The following is a 17877-nucleotide window of genomic DNA, read 5'->3' as shown; positions in this document are numbered from 1 at the left end:
CATGCTTGATGATGACGATGATGAATATGATGATGATGATTGTCACTTTGGTCATGTGTCACTTTGGTGAAAGGGTGTTCATGCATATCTAGGCCAAGATTGAATCCATGCCTGGGCAGTGGGCACTTACTGTCAGTGATTGGAATGTTCCCAGCTTTACATCACTGATCAATGTGCTGATGATCACCAAGGCATAGATGTGTAGAATAGATGAATGGCAGTGGATGCACCATCATTCACAGTGGCCAACGACTGTCTGTCTGTCTGCCATCATACTGCATCTCTATCTGCAATCCTCTCCTCTGTTCCACACAGAATCGGATCATTCCTGAGAGCACTGAGACACCTAGTGGCTAATGTAAGAAAGACACCCGCCTATATGAAGTCAATAGAGGGCAAAATAATTTCACAGAAATGCAGTCCTTTCCATTTTTATCCCCACACTTTATAATTAACAAAGACCCGCCTCTCTTCCATCTACTCCTCGTGATGTCTGGAAAACAGCATCAAGAAGCTTTGATCCATACAGTCTAAAGACAGTGCCTAATGCAATTATACACCCTCACAAATTATGCCAACTGCTAGTAATGTTCAAGTAGAGTGAGTGAGTGCTTTAGGCTTACGGTTATACTTATTTTCGCAGTGCACTGAGCCTAGAACTCGTGTGTGTGTGTGAATATTATCTGGGGGTATAGCTTGCATCAGCCAAACTGTATCCTGTAGACTTAATTCATTGTGTCATAAACTAAATGCGGGACAGAAGATGGTACACACGCCAGAGAGCAGCGGCCTCTGCATTTACCCTGCGTAGCAAGGGGGAAAAGATTGTTGCCTGTAAATTTGTTTCATATGGCTGTGTATATTTTCTTTGTGCGCAGATGAATCCCCCTCTCTCTCTCCCATCTCTTTCTCAATCTTTTTAATCTTCTCTGTCCAACAGCATTCAGGAGTCGGAGGGGAAGAAAATCCACACGGTACTGACTGGAGCTACACAGAGGGGCCAGAACTCCAGCACTATGCTCATCTGACATCTAACTGGTAAGTAGTACAGCCTTTTCATCTGACATCTAACTGGTAAGTAGTACAGCCTTTTCATCTGACATCTAACTGGTAAGTACAGCCTTTCCCATCCCAACGTTAATCTACTGCTGGAGGTGTAGAAGTGGTTGGGCATGTCATTATAGGTGAAACGTTAAGAAAATCTTCAAAAGCTTTCAAATATTTAACAAAAATCACACCCGTGCGAAGTGAGGGGCACTCTTATCATCATACCTCATAATCAATCTGGCCAATTAGAATTTGCGTCCTCACCTTCGTCTTCAATGTTTGTGTTTACGCAATGTTTAGTTACACACACCCTCAAAGCTGGACATAAGGGGTTGGCACCCCACAAAAATAAAGATGCACAACATTGTGAGCTTGTCTATCTTTTAATTTTGCACAAACGCCGTCAAGTATAAAATGGGGCTTACGTGGTTAATGGGCTGATATTTATTCCCAAGAAGCACCAGTGCTCTATAATCTAGGAGCAATATTTTCTTAAACTCCCAATGCTACCTTTATGTCTATGGTCTATTCTATTCAGTCTGCTTGGCCCTGGGCGACGGGGGGAGTGTAGCTGTTGTGTTGGTGTTGTGTTGCAGCCTCAGTAAAGTTGCCTGGCTACAGATGTGCTCTGTGAGTGTAGGGGCAAAACCACCATCATAAATTAAGTGACATTTCTAAAGCCTCTCTGGCTGAATTATTGGTTGATTTTAGACATTTGTGTTATGTAATCATTATTCTCGCCAAGCAAATCCCACAAACAAAGACAAACTACATACTAGCCAGCCAGTAATTGAGTGAATGCAGTCTTCACTGAAAGCTGGCACTGGCACTTAGTTTCAAGCAAAAGCTTCCCAGAGTGAAAGCTCTGTGTACGTACTGTACATGCCTCCAACGTCTCCAAGTGGTATTACTGCTCTGTTCACTGTTTATATAAATAGAACAAGACATGTACCTAGGTATTAGACCACAGAGCTAATTACAGTTGTGTGAGACAGACTCTATTGAAGACATACAGACTGGGGACAGCTTCCTGTGTAATCATACTACCATCAAACACCGCCGCTTCCAGAGGAGGGAGGCTGACATGATGTAGTGGTGTTTACCGTTGGCTTGGCAGAATCTAAAAGGTTGTGCCTAATGGCGCTACAAGCATAGGCCATTTAAGCTACAACCTTGAGCCATAGCGCGCGCGCACACACACACACACACACACACACACACACACACACACAGACCTACTTGCAGCATGGTACACAAGGCAAGTCTTGCTGGCGGTCAGAGGTCTAAGCAGCTCCTTCTTTCCCATTTGCGTCACTGATACTTTTAGAGAAAGAACAAAGGGTTCAAAGGAACAATAAACAATGGACAAATGGAGGAAAGACACCAGTCCATCCCTCCCTGGACAGGAATATATTGAATGATTTAACCACTTAAACCCTATACTTGGTTGCCCGGACTGTATTCGTGACTTTTCTGTTTTCGACCTTCATTCATCTCTGCTGATTTAAAAATAGACAATCTACAAGCTCACAATGTGCTGCATTGTAGTCGGTGCCATGCTAGTCAGCTATTTTCTGCGTTTTTTCCCCCCACAAAACTGATGCTAGGTTTACGTCTAAAACCTTGATGATGTCGGAGTGAGAGGATTGGAACTCTGGCTTCAAATGTTATCTCCATGATGCACACCAGGTTCAACAAGGGTGGAGGAAGTGGCTATTTTAGTTCTCCAGTCTGCTACATTCATCCATATCGCAGGGGAAGCTCTGGAGAAACTCTTAAAATAGTATTTCAAAATGTTCAGATCTTATATTTTTAAATGCATTTCTAATACAAATCCAGCACCAGCCGTCTTAAAAGGTCTTACATTTGACTTTGGATTGATCATTAATTAACCTGCATTATTCATGCTGAATGTTCAGAATAGGTCAGGAGAATAGATTTAACAGATTGACCTGTAACCAATTACGGCAGGGTAACTGACTCTTTTGAACACAGGCTTGTGAGGGCTAATTGATTATATAATTCACCTGCCACTTCTGTCATTTTTTTGTTTTGATATGGCTGATTATATACGGCTGGAAGGATAGACAATCTTGCCATCTAAAGACATTTGGAAGTCCTATTGTATTAAGTATTTTGCTGCTGGTAAAATGTAGAAAGTGCCCAAAAATAAGCGCCAGTTTCTTTCTCTCAGTCGATTTAGCCTGGAATAGAGAGGTGCACAGTCTGCACACTGCCAGTAAAGCTTTCTTCTTGTGAGTCCAAGCATAATCTCCTCTGTGATATGGCTTGCACTGACAACTACTTTCCCCGAATCCACTTCACATGAGATCCCCGCTTAACAGAGTGCTAAGCCCCTTCTGTGCCGTCTTCCCAACCGCGTGCTGTTGGGAGAAGACGCCATGTTGTCTGAATGTCATATGCCAGGCATAGGCTTACTGGAACACACATGAGCGAGGTGATTTCACTGGCATCGCCGCTTGAAGAATGACCATCACATTGAATCCATGAAATAACTGAGTTGGAAGGTGCTCACAATTCACATACCAGATGAGCTGTTTTCCACCACTTGGAGGTGCTGCTGCCGTGTGTGTGTGTGTGTGTTGTGTGTTGTGTGTTTGTGTGTGTGTGTGTGCTGATGTTTTTGTTGATGTCTGAATGCAGTGCAATGCACAAAAACTGATCTGATCAGTGTGCCGTGGACAGTCTATCCTAATGCTTGTATATGAGAAATGCATCAGATTTAGCCCTGCGGTCTGATATATTGCAACTCTTGCCTACTACATTAACTTTTAATTGTGTGTGTGTGTGCGTGTGTCCACAGAGGGCTGGGCGGGCTTTGCTGTAGCTGAGGATGATGAGTGGTGTCCTGCACTAGAGCTAGATGGTGCGGGAATGATGGACCTCACTAATGGCCAAACAATCATCACCAACCCCGCTGTATGCATCTCTGAGGTGAGAGATGCACCTGACCACTAGAACACTAGGCCTGACTAGTGACCAGTCATGACATTTTACTTGCACTTCAACTTTTTTGTTCAATAAAACAATGGTATCCAGGCCTTGCTGTGAACTTTTACTCTTTTATGGTGTTAGGTTGTTTTATTAATGTCCATGTTTTACCAAGTACCAAGTAACCATTTTACCATTGTGTTTTAGAAGATGGTTTCGGACCATGGTTTAGGTATGCGGTCTAGTCTAACTTGGACTCAGGGGGGTGGATGCCTCTGCCTTGCATAGTCCCCAGTCAATAGGCATGTTGATGTAGGCTGGGATTTTATAATTTAAAAAAAACCTTTTAAATACATACATAGGCGTGGACTTTACAAGGTATGCCATATCTGGTGGCCAATAAACCGAACACTAATCTCAGAATGTTTAAGCAGTTTTTAAGGACCCATTTTTAGGCCAGTGCAATAGAGCATGCTTTTGCCTTTTTTAAACCTCACCCATTTTAATCCAATACATACATACATATAGATAAAAAAATTAGGCTTTGTAATCAAAAGTTCCACACGGCAGATTTATACACATTTATTTATACATTGTTTTAAACTGGTAATAGCTGCATATCTACAAGCTTACAACACGTTATGAGCTTGTAGATCTGCTATGTCTTCTACTTTTGTAAAAATGTGTCAATTTTGCAACATGGAAACTATTATGAAAATAATGCAAAATAATTGTGATTATCTCAAATAATTAGGCATGTAATAATTGTGACAGGACTACACACAACACACATGAAATGTTATAACTTCGTAAATCCTCTTCAGTGTGTAACTCTTTCAGCCAGTATTTATGTTAGACCTGGTGGTCTTAACTTTTGTGTGTTCCTTCCTTTCCTCCAGAAGAGCAGCAGCTCAGAGTCTCTGAGTGATAAAGGATCTTCAGAGCTGAAGAAGAGTTTTGACGCCGTAGTGTTTGATGTCCAGAAGGTCACCCCAGAAGAATATGCAGTAAGTTCTGAATGAGAGAGAGAGAGAATGTTTAGCCAGAGAGATAAATAGAAAAAGAGTATAATTTGTCTCTGTCCGGTAGAAACCTCTTATCCCCATATTTTACCTTTTTTATTATAATTTCTTTCTCACAAATGAACACTCTACTTGATCACACTACAGCGTTGCACGAAAGTAGCACATCTGCAAGCTAGAAATGTGCCGCAAAACGATCCGTTTTGAATCTGTCGATTTGCTACTTTTGAATTAGAATCAGTTTCCACCCCACAGAGACGATATATACCCCCCTTCTTTGGACAGCGTAAACACCATTCTTCTTTTGAAATGTGAACCCTCTCATTCACCGAAAGTGAGATGTGTAATGCGTACCGGTGGGTAGGAAACGGAGGCTAGATGAAGGCATGACGGGGCAGAAAGCCTGGTTAGAGTTTAGATCAGTAATAATTGATGGCACTTGGGCAGTGCCATGGCAGACTCATATCCTCCAGCTGGCTCTGTGCTAACTTTCCATGATGGCACTCAAACAGGAGTCACATTACTGTTGAGGACGGACTACTCCCGGTAATAAATAAATTATATATATGCTCTATATATATATATATATATATATATATATATATATATAATTTATTTATTACTGGGAGTAGTGCTGACACACAGGATTTTAGCTTTAAGGACTCCAGTGAAAGTATCTTATTCTATAGTTAACGGTTTCTAATCGATGGGCTGCACACATCTCATTGATTTCAACCCCTGCTGCACCGCCTACTTTGTCCACAAGAGAGCACTGTCTCTCCACTTTGTTACCTCACCACCTGTTTGGAGACTCACTGGAGCAGTGGTTCCCAAACCTTTTAGCCCATGACCCAAAACTGAAATTAGTCCTCACAGGACCCAAACTAGTGAAAATAGCAGATCTACAAGCTCACAACTATTTTCACTACTACTTTTCTTCTAAATGATGGTTACTGAAAGTTACTGAAAACAAAAATCATTGAATTTTGGTTTAATACATACACTTTAGCTTTTTTGGGGAATGTTTTTTGAAAATGTTTTGAAATAATAATAATAATAATTAAACTAATTTAGGAAACAAACCAAAAAATATGGGGACCCAGCCATAACTAACAATGTGTCCGCGACCCACCACAAATGGGTCCCGACCCAGTGTTTGGGAAACACTGTCCCCTCCACATAACGGAGATGCTCTGTCTGCTCTGCTTCCCACCTGGTGGAACAAGATAGACTTTAGATGAGTCATCTATTGTAAAGGTGACCAGCAGTAGTGTAGTGCTAATTTCGTCAGCTAAATACATAACAAAACATGTTTCGTCGACCACCCTTTTTCACTGACAGAAACTACATAAAAACTAAGCTATGACAACTAACTAGATATTGTCATTTTCGACTAAAATGTTAGAGAGGGACAGACAAGTATTCCACATTCTCTGAATACTATATAGAATCTGGAACTACACCTCCTGAAATTCGAGTAAGGAAGCTGCCATTTCCGTTCACGAAAATATATATTTTTTTTTGTTTTTTGTGTAGCAGTGTGGCTCAGAGCCTCTGCCTGATGGCCTCAATAGTCTAATAGGCCCGAGTTCGAATCCCGGGCGTTACATAAGCATAAAGTTATATATGCTTAGATGATTTATATTTATATTGGGATAAATTTGCGCTACTGTGTAAAGATGAAAAGGAAGTGGAGAGGAGACTTCACTTCCGCTTCATCGCTTGCTGAAGTCCGGAGCTTCCGTTGCTCCAGACTGTATGACAGAAGCATTTGAAAATAGGGCGGGGACTAGTGAGAAAGGATCCAGTAGAACTAAAAGACAAGTACTTTTATGTTTGGTTGTGCTAGGGCTCTGAAAATAGCAGATAGCTATTTAAAACAAAATACTGGGCCATTTGGAACCCACTCAAGGACACTTAGAGACCCACTGGTGTAGCAGAGTGTTTCCCGTGAGCCAACATGCACAATAGCAGCACCCTGACTTTGACCAGAATGGAACAGAGCCTTCAGCCCTTCATTAGTATCAGCAGTAACACCAACGGAGCCCATTGAGAAGGCACAGTGACCTTCTCAAATTGCCACCGCTCCTCTGACATTGAATTATCCACATGATCCCAACCGACCTTCATCTTGTTGAACCTAATTGTCTGGGAAATCCTGTCCCGCCTAATGTGATGGGTTTTATGGCTATTTTGGGCACGGTGATGAATGCTGAAGAGTGAAGAGTCAATGTGACCCAACCTGAACAGTGGTCCTATAACAGATGTTGTTTTTTTTCTCCCACAGGGCCAGATCACTCTCATGGATCTTCCTGTGTTCAAAGCCATTCAGCCCGAGGTGAGCAGACACAGTTAAACACAATTGTATTAGAAATAAGGTTGGATGAGCATACTGTAGCAGCTGGTACGGGGACTCAGGAGTAGAGTGGCCCGTAGAGCAGCAACTTTCCCAGTTCTCCCAGAGATGGTGTCGAAATGTCCTTGAACAAGACTCTGAACACCTAATTGCCCCCGATGTGCAGCTTGGTGCCTTGCATGGTTTCCTCCGCCTTTGGTGTATGAATCTAATGCATACACCAAAGGCGGAAGAAACCATGCAAGGCACCAATGTAATGCACAATCTATGTAAAGCACTTTCGATAGAAGCGCTATATAAACGCACCTTATACCATTTAACATTTACTGGTATGTACTGTTACGTTAGTGCAAGAAGTGTATCGGTGCGTTATGAGATTAAGGTGCAGAGTGATTGACATGTAATTTTTGCTGATAGTATGAGAAACCAAGTATGGTTGTCAAGTCACCTGGCAACGGTTCTATTTTTCTTTGTTTGGGGAAGCTGGGAGGTGGGCTGGTTATTATATAACTGTCTCCGCCATCATCGCCATGTACTTTCACCCCAGCTCTGCAGAAGTCATTACACTTTGTGGTTCTTCCTTTAAAGCGTTTTATTATTTTCATTTCAAGTTACGACTGAACAAACCCATTCATGAAATATATACAGTCTTTCTCTCTCTCACACACACACACACACACACACACACACACACGCACACACACGTGCACGCAATCTCGCATGCATTTGTGCTTCTCACACTCACCGGCTTGTCACTGGCTCCAGTGAAAGTTCATGTACTGTCTCTTCCGGTCTGTTAAGCAGGCTCTGACAGCAGTCATGGGGAACCTGTGTTTAGGGTTGGCCACCGTGGGCTTATAAAAGCAGAGCTACGGCGACCACAGCGCGATGATGTGGTGGTGGTGATGCACAGCAACAAGCTCGCTCAGCCCCTGCCGTCTGTAAACACTGCAACACTGCCACTTATCACTTATTAGCTACCATTAAGTGTTCTTACTCTCTGGCGTGGCCTGTCCTCAGATGTTGCCCAGAACCAATTAGTTATTCAGTTTTAAACAACAATGACCCGCACCGGCGTGCCTTCCGAGTGCTTTAAATTGACGTTTACAATGCCTTATAAAATGTTTGTTGCATGAGAGTAATGGAAAAGAAAACGCCGATCAAATCACTTAATCACTTCTGTTTGGTGCTTCCATGAAACTGCCTGGGCTCCGTCCACAGCATAGAGACATGGTAGACGTCCCAGAGGGATTTATAAATGTTTACACAGGGCCGCGTTCTGTTTTTATTTTATTTTCTTCCCCTGTTTGACTGGCTGTAGAATCACGGTCTTGACTTGACTGTACCAAGCTGGGTCTTCTGAGCCACGCCATGATCTCACACTTCATTTGAGACCTAATGTAGCATTCTGGGAAGAACGATGGAATGGTTTAGACTTTAGAGATGGCGCGACGCGTCGTATAAGGAGATGAGAGGGCAAGGCAGAGATGTGGTTTTCGAGACGATTAAAAGATGGAAAGTGAGTGAGATGCATATACTCGGTGGTGAGGGGGGGGACGTGTGTTGCAAGACAGTGAGAAGATGACAGCAGAACGTGTGTTGGTGGTCTTAGAGCAGTGTTTCGCAAACCTTTTTGGCTCCGGTCACCCCTGTAAATTACTTTTTCATCGTTGGCACCATTGAATTGTTATTGTGTAGCACCTTACATTTATGGCATATTTCAGTAAGTGAATATGTAAATCTTTCCCCCTAAAGACAGGAGGAAAACTCCCATTCCTTATAGGACAGATTGATCATAGCTTTATTGACATTTGAACCATTGAACCTCAGCATTCCTATTCTGGGGGGAACATTCACCAAAAACAACAGATCTACAAGCGGTGTAGATTGAAAAGGAAGTAGGCTATAGTTCAAATTGGGTCAGTTTTTTTTATTAAGTATGGAGGGTCTAAGACAGTGATTTAGATAAATTACAAATATTATCAAAGTATTCTGCGGCACCCCTGGGACTCAGGGCACCCACTTTGAGAAACCACCGGATTAGAGCACCCATTGGTTCATGTACGTACGTGTGAGGGGGTGGCTGACAAGGGCACGGAGGCTGCGGTTCAGAGGATGAGAGGGAGGGAGGGAGAGAGAGAGAGAGAGAGAGAGAGAGAGAGAGAGAGAGAGAGAGCGCAGTATGTGCATGGCTGCAGCATGACCCAGCGGGTTTCTGAGTCCTGGCATGGACGGAGGGGCTCTTCCTGTTCTCACTGTGCTTTTGTCTCACTGAAAAAAAGCTCCAAACCTCTGACTGAACTGACCTCAATGGGAGTTTTCCACTGCTGTCAGATACCAGCCCCCCCCCCCCCCCCCCCCCCTGCACACAGTATGGGAAAAACACGTGTGTGTGTGTGTGTGTGTGACCGAAGAGGAAAATATTGAAACGCACGTCTGGATGTTTGACTGGTATGGTAACATAGAGCCCCTTTTGTGGTTATTATCGTTTTAAACCAGAGATTCTCAACTTGGGTCCTGCGCGGGAGGGACCCAGAGAAGTAATCCTAGATTTCTAATCTACCAGGCAGTTAAATGACATTCACCTGGGGCTCCAACTCACGTCGCTCATTAGACAGCTATAGGATGAAAACCAGCAGTACGGTCTCCAGGGCCCCCAGGACTGTAGTTGACAACCATAACTTTAAACAAAGCTCTGTTTCATTTGGTGTAATGTACACACAAACCCACGGAGAATGTCCCCAAGAAGCTGGGCTTGCCAGTAAGTGAAAGGCCAGCAATTGTTTTTTTGGGGCTCATTAGTAAAATTGACATATCATCATGGAAAGATACTTGGTATTGGCACCATATTTGTTTCAGTTGAGTGGAAAACATAGAAGGCAAATAGTTTTCCATGATGTGATGTTCTGTAATTCAGAGGTGGTGTTACTGTAATATGGATGAGAACGGGTCAGCCCCTGGGTCACACATCTCAATTAGAGCCCCATACATTTGCCTACGTCTGACATACCAGATGCTCATAAAGTGACATATTTTGACATTTTGCATAATAACGGACAAACCCATGATCAGATTTTCCAACGGAATACTGCCAAGTACTCCTTGTCTGCGGTCGCTGTGGTAGAATTTTATTTTACTGCATGCTTCATGAATGTCATTCCAACGGACTTTAACCAGCTAAGCCCGCCTTTCAATCGCATTAGTGTATAATGGAGATGTTGTCATCTGCAGGGCTTAAATAAAAGTTTCTGAATCAGCAGGCTCTTACAGTATGTTTTCAGTTGCTTTTACTGTTATTGGTATTTTGTTATGCTCCCAAAGCTGCTGTAACTTTTTTTTTTTAACAACCCCACTAACTTTTTTTGGATGTTGAAACAACCTAAAGTAGTTATGATCTGACCCGAAGATTGTATTTGTTTTTCTTGTCTCCATGAAGTACAACTATTTCATCATTTTGCGTTGTCTCTGTGACAACAAGGTTACTCGCAACTCCACATGCTTCTTTACATGCATCTGTGCTTGTCTGTGAAGTCTGGCATGAGACCCAGTGATTTCCCCCGGGCATGATTGCACTTGTACTTGGACGGAGGATCTCATTAAGTGAAGTGTTCCAGCACAGACATGGAGCAGATGGATGGACGGCGGCCTGAATGTTCTGGCCAAACCCCTCCGGGCAGGAGAGATAGTTCACTGTCACTCCAATGCTCCAATGATAAAAGAACACATGGGGGGGGGGGGGGGACTGCAGATGGACAGGGAAGTCTCTCAGTGTGAATATATGTGGGTGGCTGACAGCAGTGGAAACTCCCATGATTTATTCTTTTACCTAATAATAATAAGCCCCCCCCCCCCTGCCATGTAAAGCATCTTTGAGTACTTAGAAATAGTGCTGTATAAATCTGAAGTATTATTATTTCCCCGGGTCCAGGGGGGGGAAATCAAAAACATCAGAGTTGGAACCGGAGACCAATTGGGTCTCCATTTACCCGCTGAGAGCTGTTCATGAGGTGGACAGCCGCTGCCCCCGCCGGCGGGGCCAATGGGGCCAATTCCTTGTGGACAATCGGGAGGAAGATTTTCTAGTTTCCTTTCCTCTTAGTTTGGCGGGTGTTTATAAAGCTGAAGGGAGCTCCTCTGGGCAAGAAGCATTGTGGACTCTTATTAATCCTTCTGTTCTCTTGCCCCTTCTCTGAGCGTACGTAATCGGAAGACAGACGGTACTGGGGAGTGGTTGAATGGACTCGATGGAGTTATTGTCCAATGTCCAGTGATCGTAAAAGTGATTGTAGGGAATCTGCCCAAGTCCCCCGGTGAGGAATGACAGTCAATTTTTACGACGGTATCTGTATTCTCTCCCTTCCCACATCACATTTATGGGGAAAGGAATACACTGATTCTGAAAGCAAGAGGAGCTGCAGTAAGCCCATAAACTCCCTCAGGGCATAAAGAATAGCTGACTCACTCACTCCCTTTCTTTTTCTGCCTCCCCCCAATTTGGCCTCCTCTTGGGGGTGCGGGGGAACCAGGGGAAGTGGTATGATGGAGAAGATAATCTTGACAGCGATCTGTTGAGCAGAGAGCCCGTTGCGATTTGTCATATCCGGTGTTCCTTTCTGACTACAGGTAAGATGGATGATCGCTGTAGCAGTTATTTATTTGGTCTTAACGCAGTGACCCGTGGCACAGAGCAACATATAATGTACCCCCGTCACCCCGTCTCCTGCTGAATCTCTTACAAGGACGTTGGCTGCCGGTCTGGAAAATGTAAAGGCATTAAAAGAGGGAGCAGATTCATAGAGGGTTGGAGAGGAGAAGTAGAGACCTGTAGAGTTGCCCAAACACACGGAACCCAAGTCGCTTTCTTTCATCTAAATTTACAAGGCAGGGTTTTACTTTTAAGGTAGTAGCTAGCTGAGGGTCTGTTTCTACTTAGAAAGAATGAATCGGATTGGAACGGCCCGTCACCACAGTGTGGACGGACCAGCTGACAGCAGAGATGGAGGGAACAGAGCAGCTGACAACGGAGATGGACGGAAGGGAAGATTTGGTAGAAGAGGAAGCAGGGCCAGTGGAGCATGGTTGGGTTTGAATGAGGGAACAATAATTTACATGATAGTCCTTTGCCAAGAATATCAATCTCTTGCTTTTGTCTTTGCTGTGACTCTCCTGCCGACTCTCTCTTCTTTTTTGTCTCTCGAGACAATTTCTAACTTCGTAATGACACACAAAGCTGATGGTTCACAGCTGCTTGTTTTTTAAACAACTGGGAGGGAGGAGAGAGGGAGGCAGACTTTGCCTTTGTTTTCTAATCCACAGTCATGACAACAGCCAGGGAAGTAAATTTGTGGCTTGAGTTGGCAGACGTTGTTATGGGGCATCTCTGGGAATGGGCATCAGATTGCCTTTTACGTACTGTGGAGAAATATGCCAGTTCCTCTGATGTGTGAGCACCCACCGTCCGTGCAAAGTCCCGCAGCCCCCACAGCAGACTAAACCCTTCTGTTGGAACATGGAGATCATCCATAGCTCCAACATGACGCATTTTCTCACACACAGCCCTGGCTCACCTGTGTGCTTAATGAAATCCAGCATTGGTCACGTACAGTTCAATATGTCACTCTGTGTTCTATGTGCAATGACGGCGCATGTGAAAGAAATTACACACAGTTTCTCAGTCGAACCGACCTGCGTGGGATAAAAGTGTGTCTAAGTGAATGTGCGCAATCTCTTCTTTAGACGTGTGTGTGTGTGTGTGTGTGTGTGTGTGTGTGTGTGTGTTTGGGGGGGGGGGGGGGGGGCTTGTGGTAGTACAGCTCCTGGAAATGTAATTGTATCCTCTGTGTATAATATAAACTGTATAAAAGGTGTTAAGGGAGGTTGTCACTCACACTTGTAGAGACTGCCAGAGATTGTAGTGCTGTGTGTGTGAGTTAAGAAATACATCCCTCCTTCAGTCAGTGATTTGGAGACAAACATATATGAAACAATACAATGTAAATGCAGAAATGGGAAGCTCCTCAATTTGAATTAAACTTTTTTTATGCTATTCAACATTTCAGAATGTCATGGTACCTTAAAAACGGAAAAGCGGGAACACTAAACCGCTTACAAACACATGGAACAAGTTACTGTAGTTTGAAACGTGTTCCATGTTTGTGTTCCTATGCTTTCTAAGGTTCCCTTGAACTCTGCACTGTTGAATAATAACATTTATAAATGAACTTCCTATTTGTCTAGTTTTGTTGTATGTATAGGGCCCATTTTGAAGTTCTTGCCTGTTTTCATAGGGACAAACATATCGCCGGTGGCGGGTGGAAACGTATCTCTATGACAACCATTACCTTAATCTACACTAACGTAGATTATTAATCTAATCTAGACAAATCTAGACAAATGTGATTATTTGCACCCCAAAATAGGGATGCCAGGTTGAAAGTAGTCTCTCTGTGGGTTTAATAAATGATTTAACCAATGAAAAGTATTAAGAAGCGCTTGTGAATAAATAATAACTACATTGGATCCATTGAAACATAGGTCCCATAGGTCCCATTTCCTGAAAAGTTGTAGTTTTGGATGTGGGTTTCTGCCTGACGGCAACAATAGAACCACACACACACGCACGCACGCACACATGCACGCACGCACGCACGCACGCACACACACAGTGTCATGGAGGTCAGTAGTATGATAATGATAATATGAGATTAAAAAGCCAATCTGGTCTGAGCTGCAGACAGTGTAGCCACTGCCAAATGGTGTCCAGTCAATTAGTTTAGTCTCCCAGCACCCCACAGGAATCAGAGTACTCAACGGCCATACAATGTACCATGCAGATTTTCCATTCCATTTATTGTCAACTTCAGTAAATCTTACTCCACATTCTCTCTTCTCCCTACTGCGCCTTCCTGTTACTAATCTTCATTATTCATCTTTGTTGTCCTGTGTTCTTCTTTGTTGTCCCTGCTGTTTCCAGGGATCTCAGCGGTCGCTCCAACTTTCCGCTGACGGTGTGGCCAAGAGGCTGCGGTATCTCACATTAGATCACCTCAATTTGTTCTGCACGCTGGATGCAGCTGGTTAGCTTACTAAGCATTTAACCATGACTATGTAATACTCGATACATGCATTGGCCGGGACGGCCTAGGGGAGCGTGACATTAACTCATTCGCTGCAGAATGCGCAGATATCGTGTTTTGTCGCCTTTATCTACTTGGTCCCTCGACGGCGAGATCGTCTTTCGACATATTTTTTTAATATATATTGATTACACTTTACAACTCTGTTCTGCATGCACTCGTAACACGAGCGATGAAAAAAACTAAAAGAAAGAAAGAAAACAAGAAATCAAGACAGTCATATTTTTCAGGTGAAACAAGCGCTGTCTCTGTTGTGTATTATTATACACAACCATAGCGACCTCAGCGTGGCCGGCACTGGCCGCGGTGCAGGCGGCGTTGCCAGACTTCCGTGGTGCGGGGCAGGGCTTAGGAGGGAGCCAATCATGACTAGGTCTCTACTACGTGATTGGCTACACGACTGGTGCAGACTCCCGTTGGCTTAGGCGGCATTTCAGAGTATACCATTGGCTTAGGGGCAGCCAATCATGACTAGGTCGCTTACGTTTCATGAGCAGTTGTAACTTGTTAGTCAGGTTTCACCTGACAAAAACAGTGCTGGATTAAGCTGTCTGTGAACAGAGTTTTTAGAATCCTAATCTCACGTTCTTCTTCCAGGCTGTGTTTTTGATCAAAGCAAGCTTGATTTGCGGCTCATCTCTATAAACGATATGATCACCGGTTACAAAATGTATGTTGTTCTGGGTGAATTAGTTAGTTGTAGCTGGAGTAAAGTCTCTACAGAGTTGGTTCCCTGGACTGGTAGAGCTGAAACACGGCTCACTGCGGCCGGCGTGTGGAGGCGAACAGCTGTGGTTGGGTGGAGCAGGCCGCTGGCTCTGACTCTAGCAGTGTAACTCCTCTCCTCCCTGGAGAAGCCTCATCAAAGCTCTGTAAACACCCCGTCACTGTCAACGACACTTATTGTGTTTTCTGTGTTACAAGTGCAGTCTGTCATTGTTTTAATGGCCTCCGGCATTGCAATAAGAATAACAAGTTGGGTAACACAAAGGAAATAAAGCATCGGCTGCCTTTTTGAGGATGAGCTTCCTTGTGCCTTTGTGACACAAACGAGGTAATTGCTGTAGGTTATTTTTAGAGGACTGTGGTTGGGAACTCCGAAGTGACACCACAAGTGTTTCCTTTTGGTCAGGATGTTTGGCGCGGCAGCCATGGAGTGGTGGCTCCATGAACGGGCGCAATTGTTTGACGTTATGACGAAGTGACCTTTTTTAGCGGTGGAGCTGTCGTGGTCAGCGTAAAGCCATGTTGATGGAGAGAGAGAGACAGTGAACAGGCTGTGTGCAGTGTGTGCCCCTCTCTCTCCCTGGGTGGCCCAGGTAGTGAAATAAGGCCGAGACAGACACGCATCAATACGGCCTTGACGCCGACAGACAGACAAACAATCACGAGAGTGGAAATGCTCATCGGAGGTATAGGGGATGAAAGGATGGACACGAGAGTGATTGGCAGGACCACGGCCAGAGCGAGGTGCTTATTTAAAGAGGAGTGATGCAAAAATAAACCTGGGGGGTTTATTTAATATCATTGACGCAGGCAAGAGCTTCCTACCTGCTGGTAGAGGCTGCGTATGGGAGCTCACAGGGCACGCGGTTAGTGTGTCCACCATGGGTACAGACCTGGTGGTTTCATGGTGGTGGTTTCGACTACACATTATGCACACACCTAATCTCTTTCTGTCTCTCTCTGCCTAATGTATACAGCAGTGCTGTAATGACATCATAAACATTGCAGATAGTATGTCTAGTATATTGTGCACGGCAGTTTGTAGTCCTAAAATCTGAAAGTGAGTTCAAAATGGTTCCCTGGACAGATTTTCAATGCTTTTTAACCATGCAAATGAAGTCTGTGGCGAACAAAAACCTTAGCATTTTGTCATTGACATAAATTTCATCCATTAATATGCCAACTATGAATTTTGAAGCCATTTATGTGCTTTTAAAAAAAAGGCATTCATTTCCTGTGTGGTTCAAGAATCGTACAACTTTTTTTATGTTGTTCAATATAACCCTAACCCTTATTATGATATCATTGAGATATGATTGCTTAAGCTTTGTTTTATTTGTTTTCTACTGAACGTAAAAAAAAAAAAAGGAAAACGTCTATTGGAACTCTGTTGTGGAAACCAATTGCCGGAGTTGACGTCTGGGTTGGCTTAACAGTTTGACTGCGGAAAACGATTTACCAGACTTTTAATCAACCCCCCTTCACTGCCGAGATTGTTGTATTACCTTTAGAGCATACGCTGAATTATTTGGGCTTTTAATCCGCGAAAATCGAGCGAAAAAAGCTTCCCCCGTTTGTTATGAACGGCCGGACCACCCGCCATCTTGGTACACCCGGAAGACGCAGCACAGGAGCCTCCTCCATGAGGCGTTGAATCCCATTCGTTTGCATTGGCCTCAATTTCCCAGAAGCCCTAGCAGCCCACAGCATGTGACGATTTCCGGTTTCATCATCCAAACAGATGCATCTACTCTCTTTCTCCGCGGCGAGGAAGGATTTTCTATTTATTTTTTACATTGCGGCGGATTAAACACATAAAACAAAAGGCGCGTATGTCCGATATGGCAGCGACATTAACCTGGAGTAATCCATTCAAAGCACGGAAACTGTTAAAAGAAGACGTCCTCCCTGTAGCACTCTTATTAGGTATACAGACCGTCCTAGTCCTGGTCTAGAATCTGCTTTATGATCCGGTATCTACTCCCTCTTTCTTGTCCGTCTCTATTGTACTAATGTAACAGAAATTACTTTAAAAATTAAGCGGTGGTCTTCCAATTTTCCAAGCCTCCAGCGAAGCTTCCATTGGGACGTGTTGACACTTTAACACTGTCCTCCTGACCTCTGGCCTTCCCTGATCCTCGCTGTCGGCCAACTCAGACCCGGAGGTATCGACAGTTTCGCCCACTCTCCTAATGTGTCATCTTAACATCTGCGTTCGATATGCGGCTTCCTCACCCCTGCCGCTTCACCCGTCCAAGCGTGCACTCACTGCGCGCACACACACACACACACACACACACACACACACACACACACACTCTGTACAGCCAGGGCGAGATCTCGTTTGCATGAGGTTGTCCTAACTTGGCCTCGGCTTGGGGAGTCGTGAACAGTTTTGTGGAGGTTTCCAGACATTGGTCTCATAGGGGATATTTTACGTGTGAGTGTGTGTGTGTGTGTGTGTGTGTGTAGGGGAAAGGGGGATATTGCCTGATACAGTTGTTCATACTGTATCCCGAGTCGGCTGGGCTGACAGGACAGAGGAGAGAGGGCTTGCACAACATTTTCCTACTGTTACATCAGCGCCCATGGCCTCCACACGGCATATTGTCGCTAAAGGGGGGTCCGGGTTCCCCTC

The 17877-nt window shown here is 44.1% G+C and overlaps 1 protein-coding gene across 3 annotated transcripts in view; it reads left to right on the top strand.

Annotated features, from left to right (window-relative positions):
* Positions 1 to 938: 938 nt before the first annotated feature.
* ralgps2 (Ral GEF with PH domain and SH3 binding motif 2) overlaps positions 939 to 17877 on the top strand; it is an 81104-nt gene continuing 64165 nt past the window's right edge. For 2 of the 3 annotated variants that reach the window (XM_083766279.1, XM_083766277.1), the window contains exons 1-4: positions 939 to 1038; positions 3872 to 4002; positions 4899 to 5006; positions 7309 to 7359. In XM_083766279.1, coding sequence (XP_083622405.1) covers positions 3943 to 4002; positions 4899 to 5006; positions 7309 to 7359 — 219 coding nt within the window. In that variant the 5' untranslated portion in view covers positions 939 to 1038; positions 3872 to 3942. The remainder of the gene's footprint in view (positions 1039 to 3871; positions 4003 to 4898; positions 5007 to 7308; positions 7360 to 17877) is intronic. The other variant, XM_083766278.1, reaches the window with a different exon arrangement.

The sequence above is a fragment of the Protomyctophum parallelum genome, assembly GCF_964188405.1.
Source record: "Protomyctophum parallelum genome assembly, chromosome: 6".
Lineage (NCBI taxonomy): Eukaryota > Metazoa > Chordata > Actinopteri > Myctophiformes > Myctophidae > Protomyctophum > Protomyctophum parallelum.
This window is presented reverse-complemented; position numbering and strand designations above follow the sequence as displayed.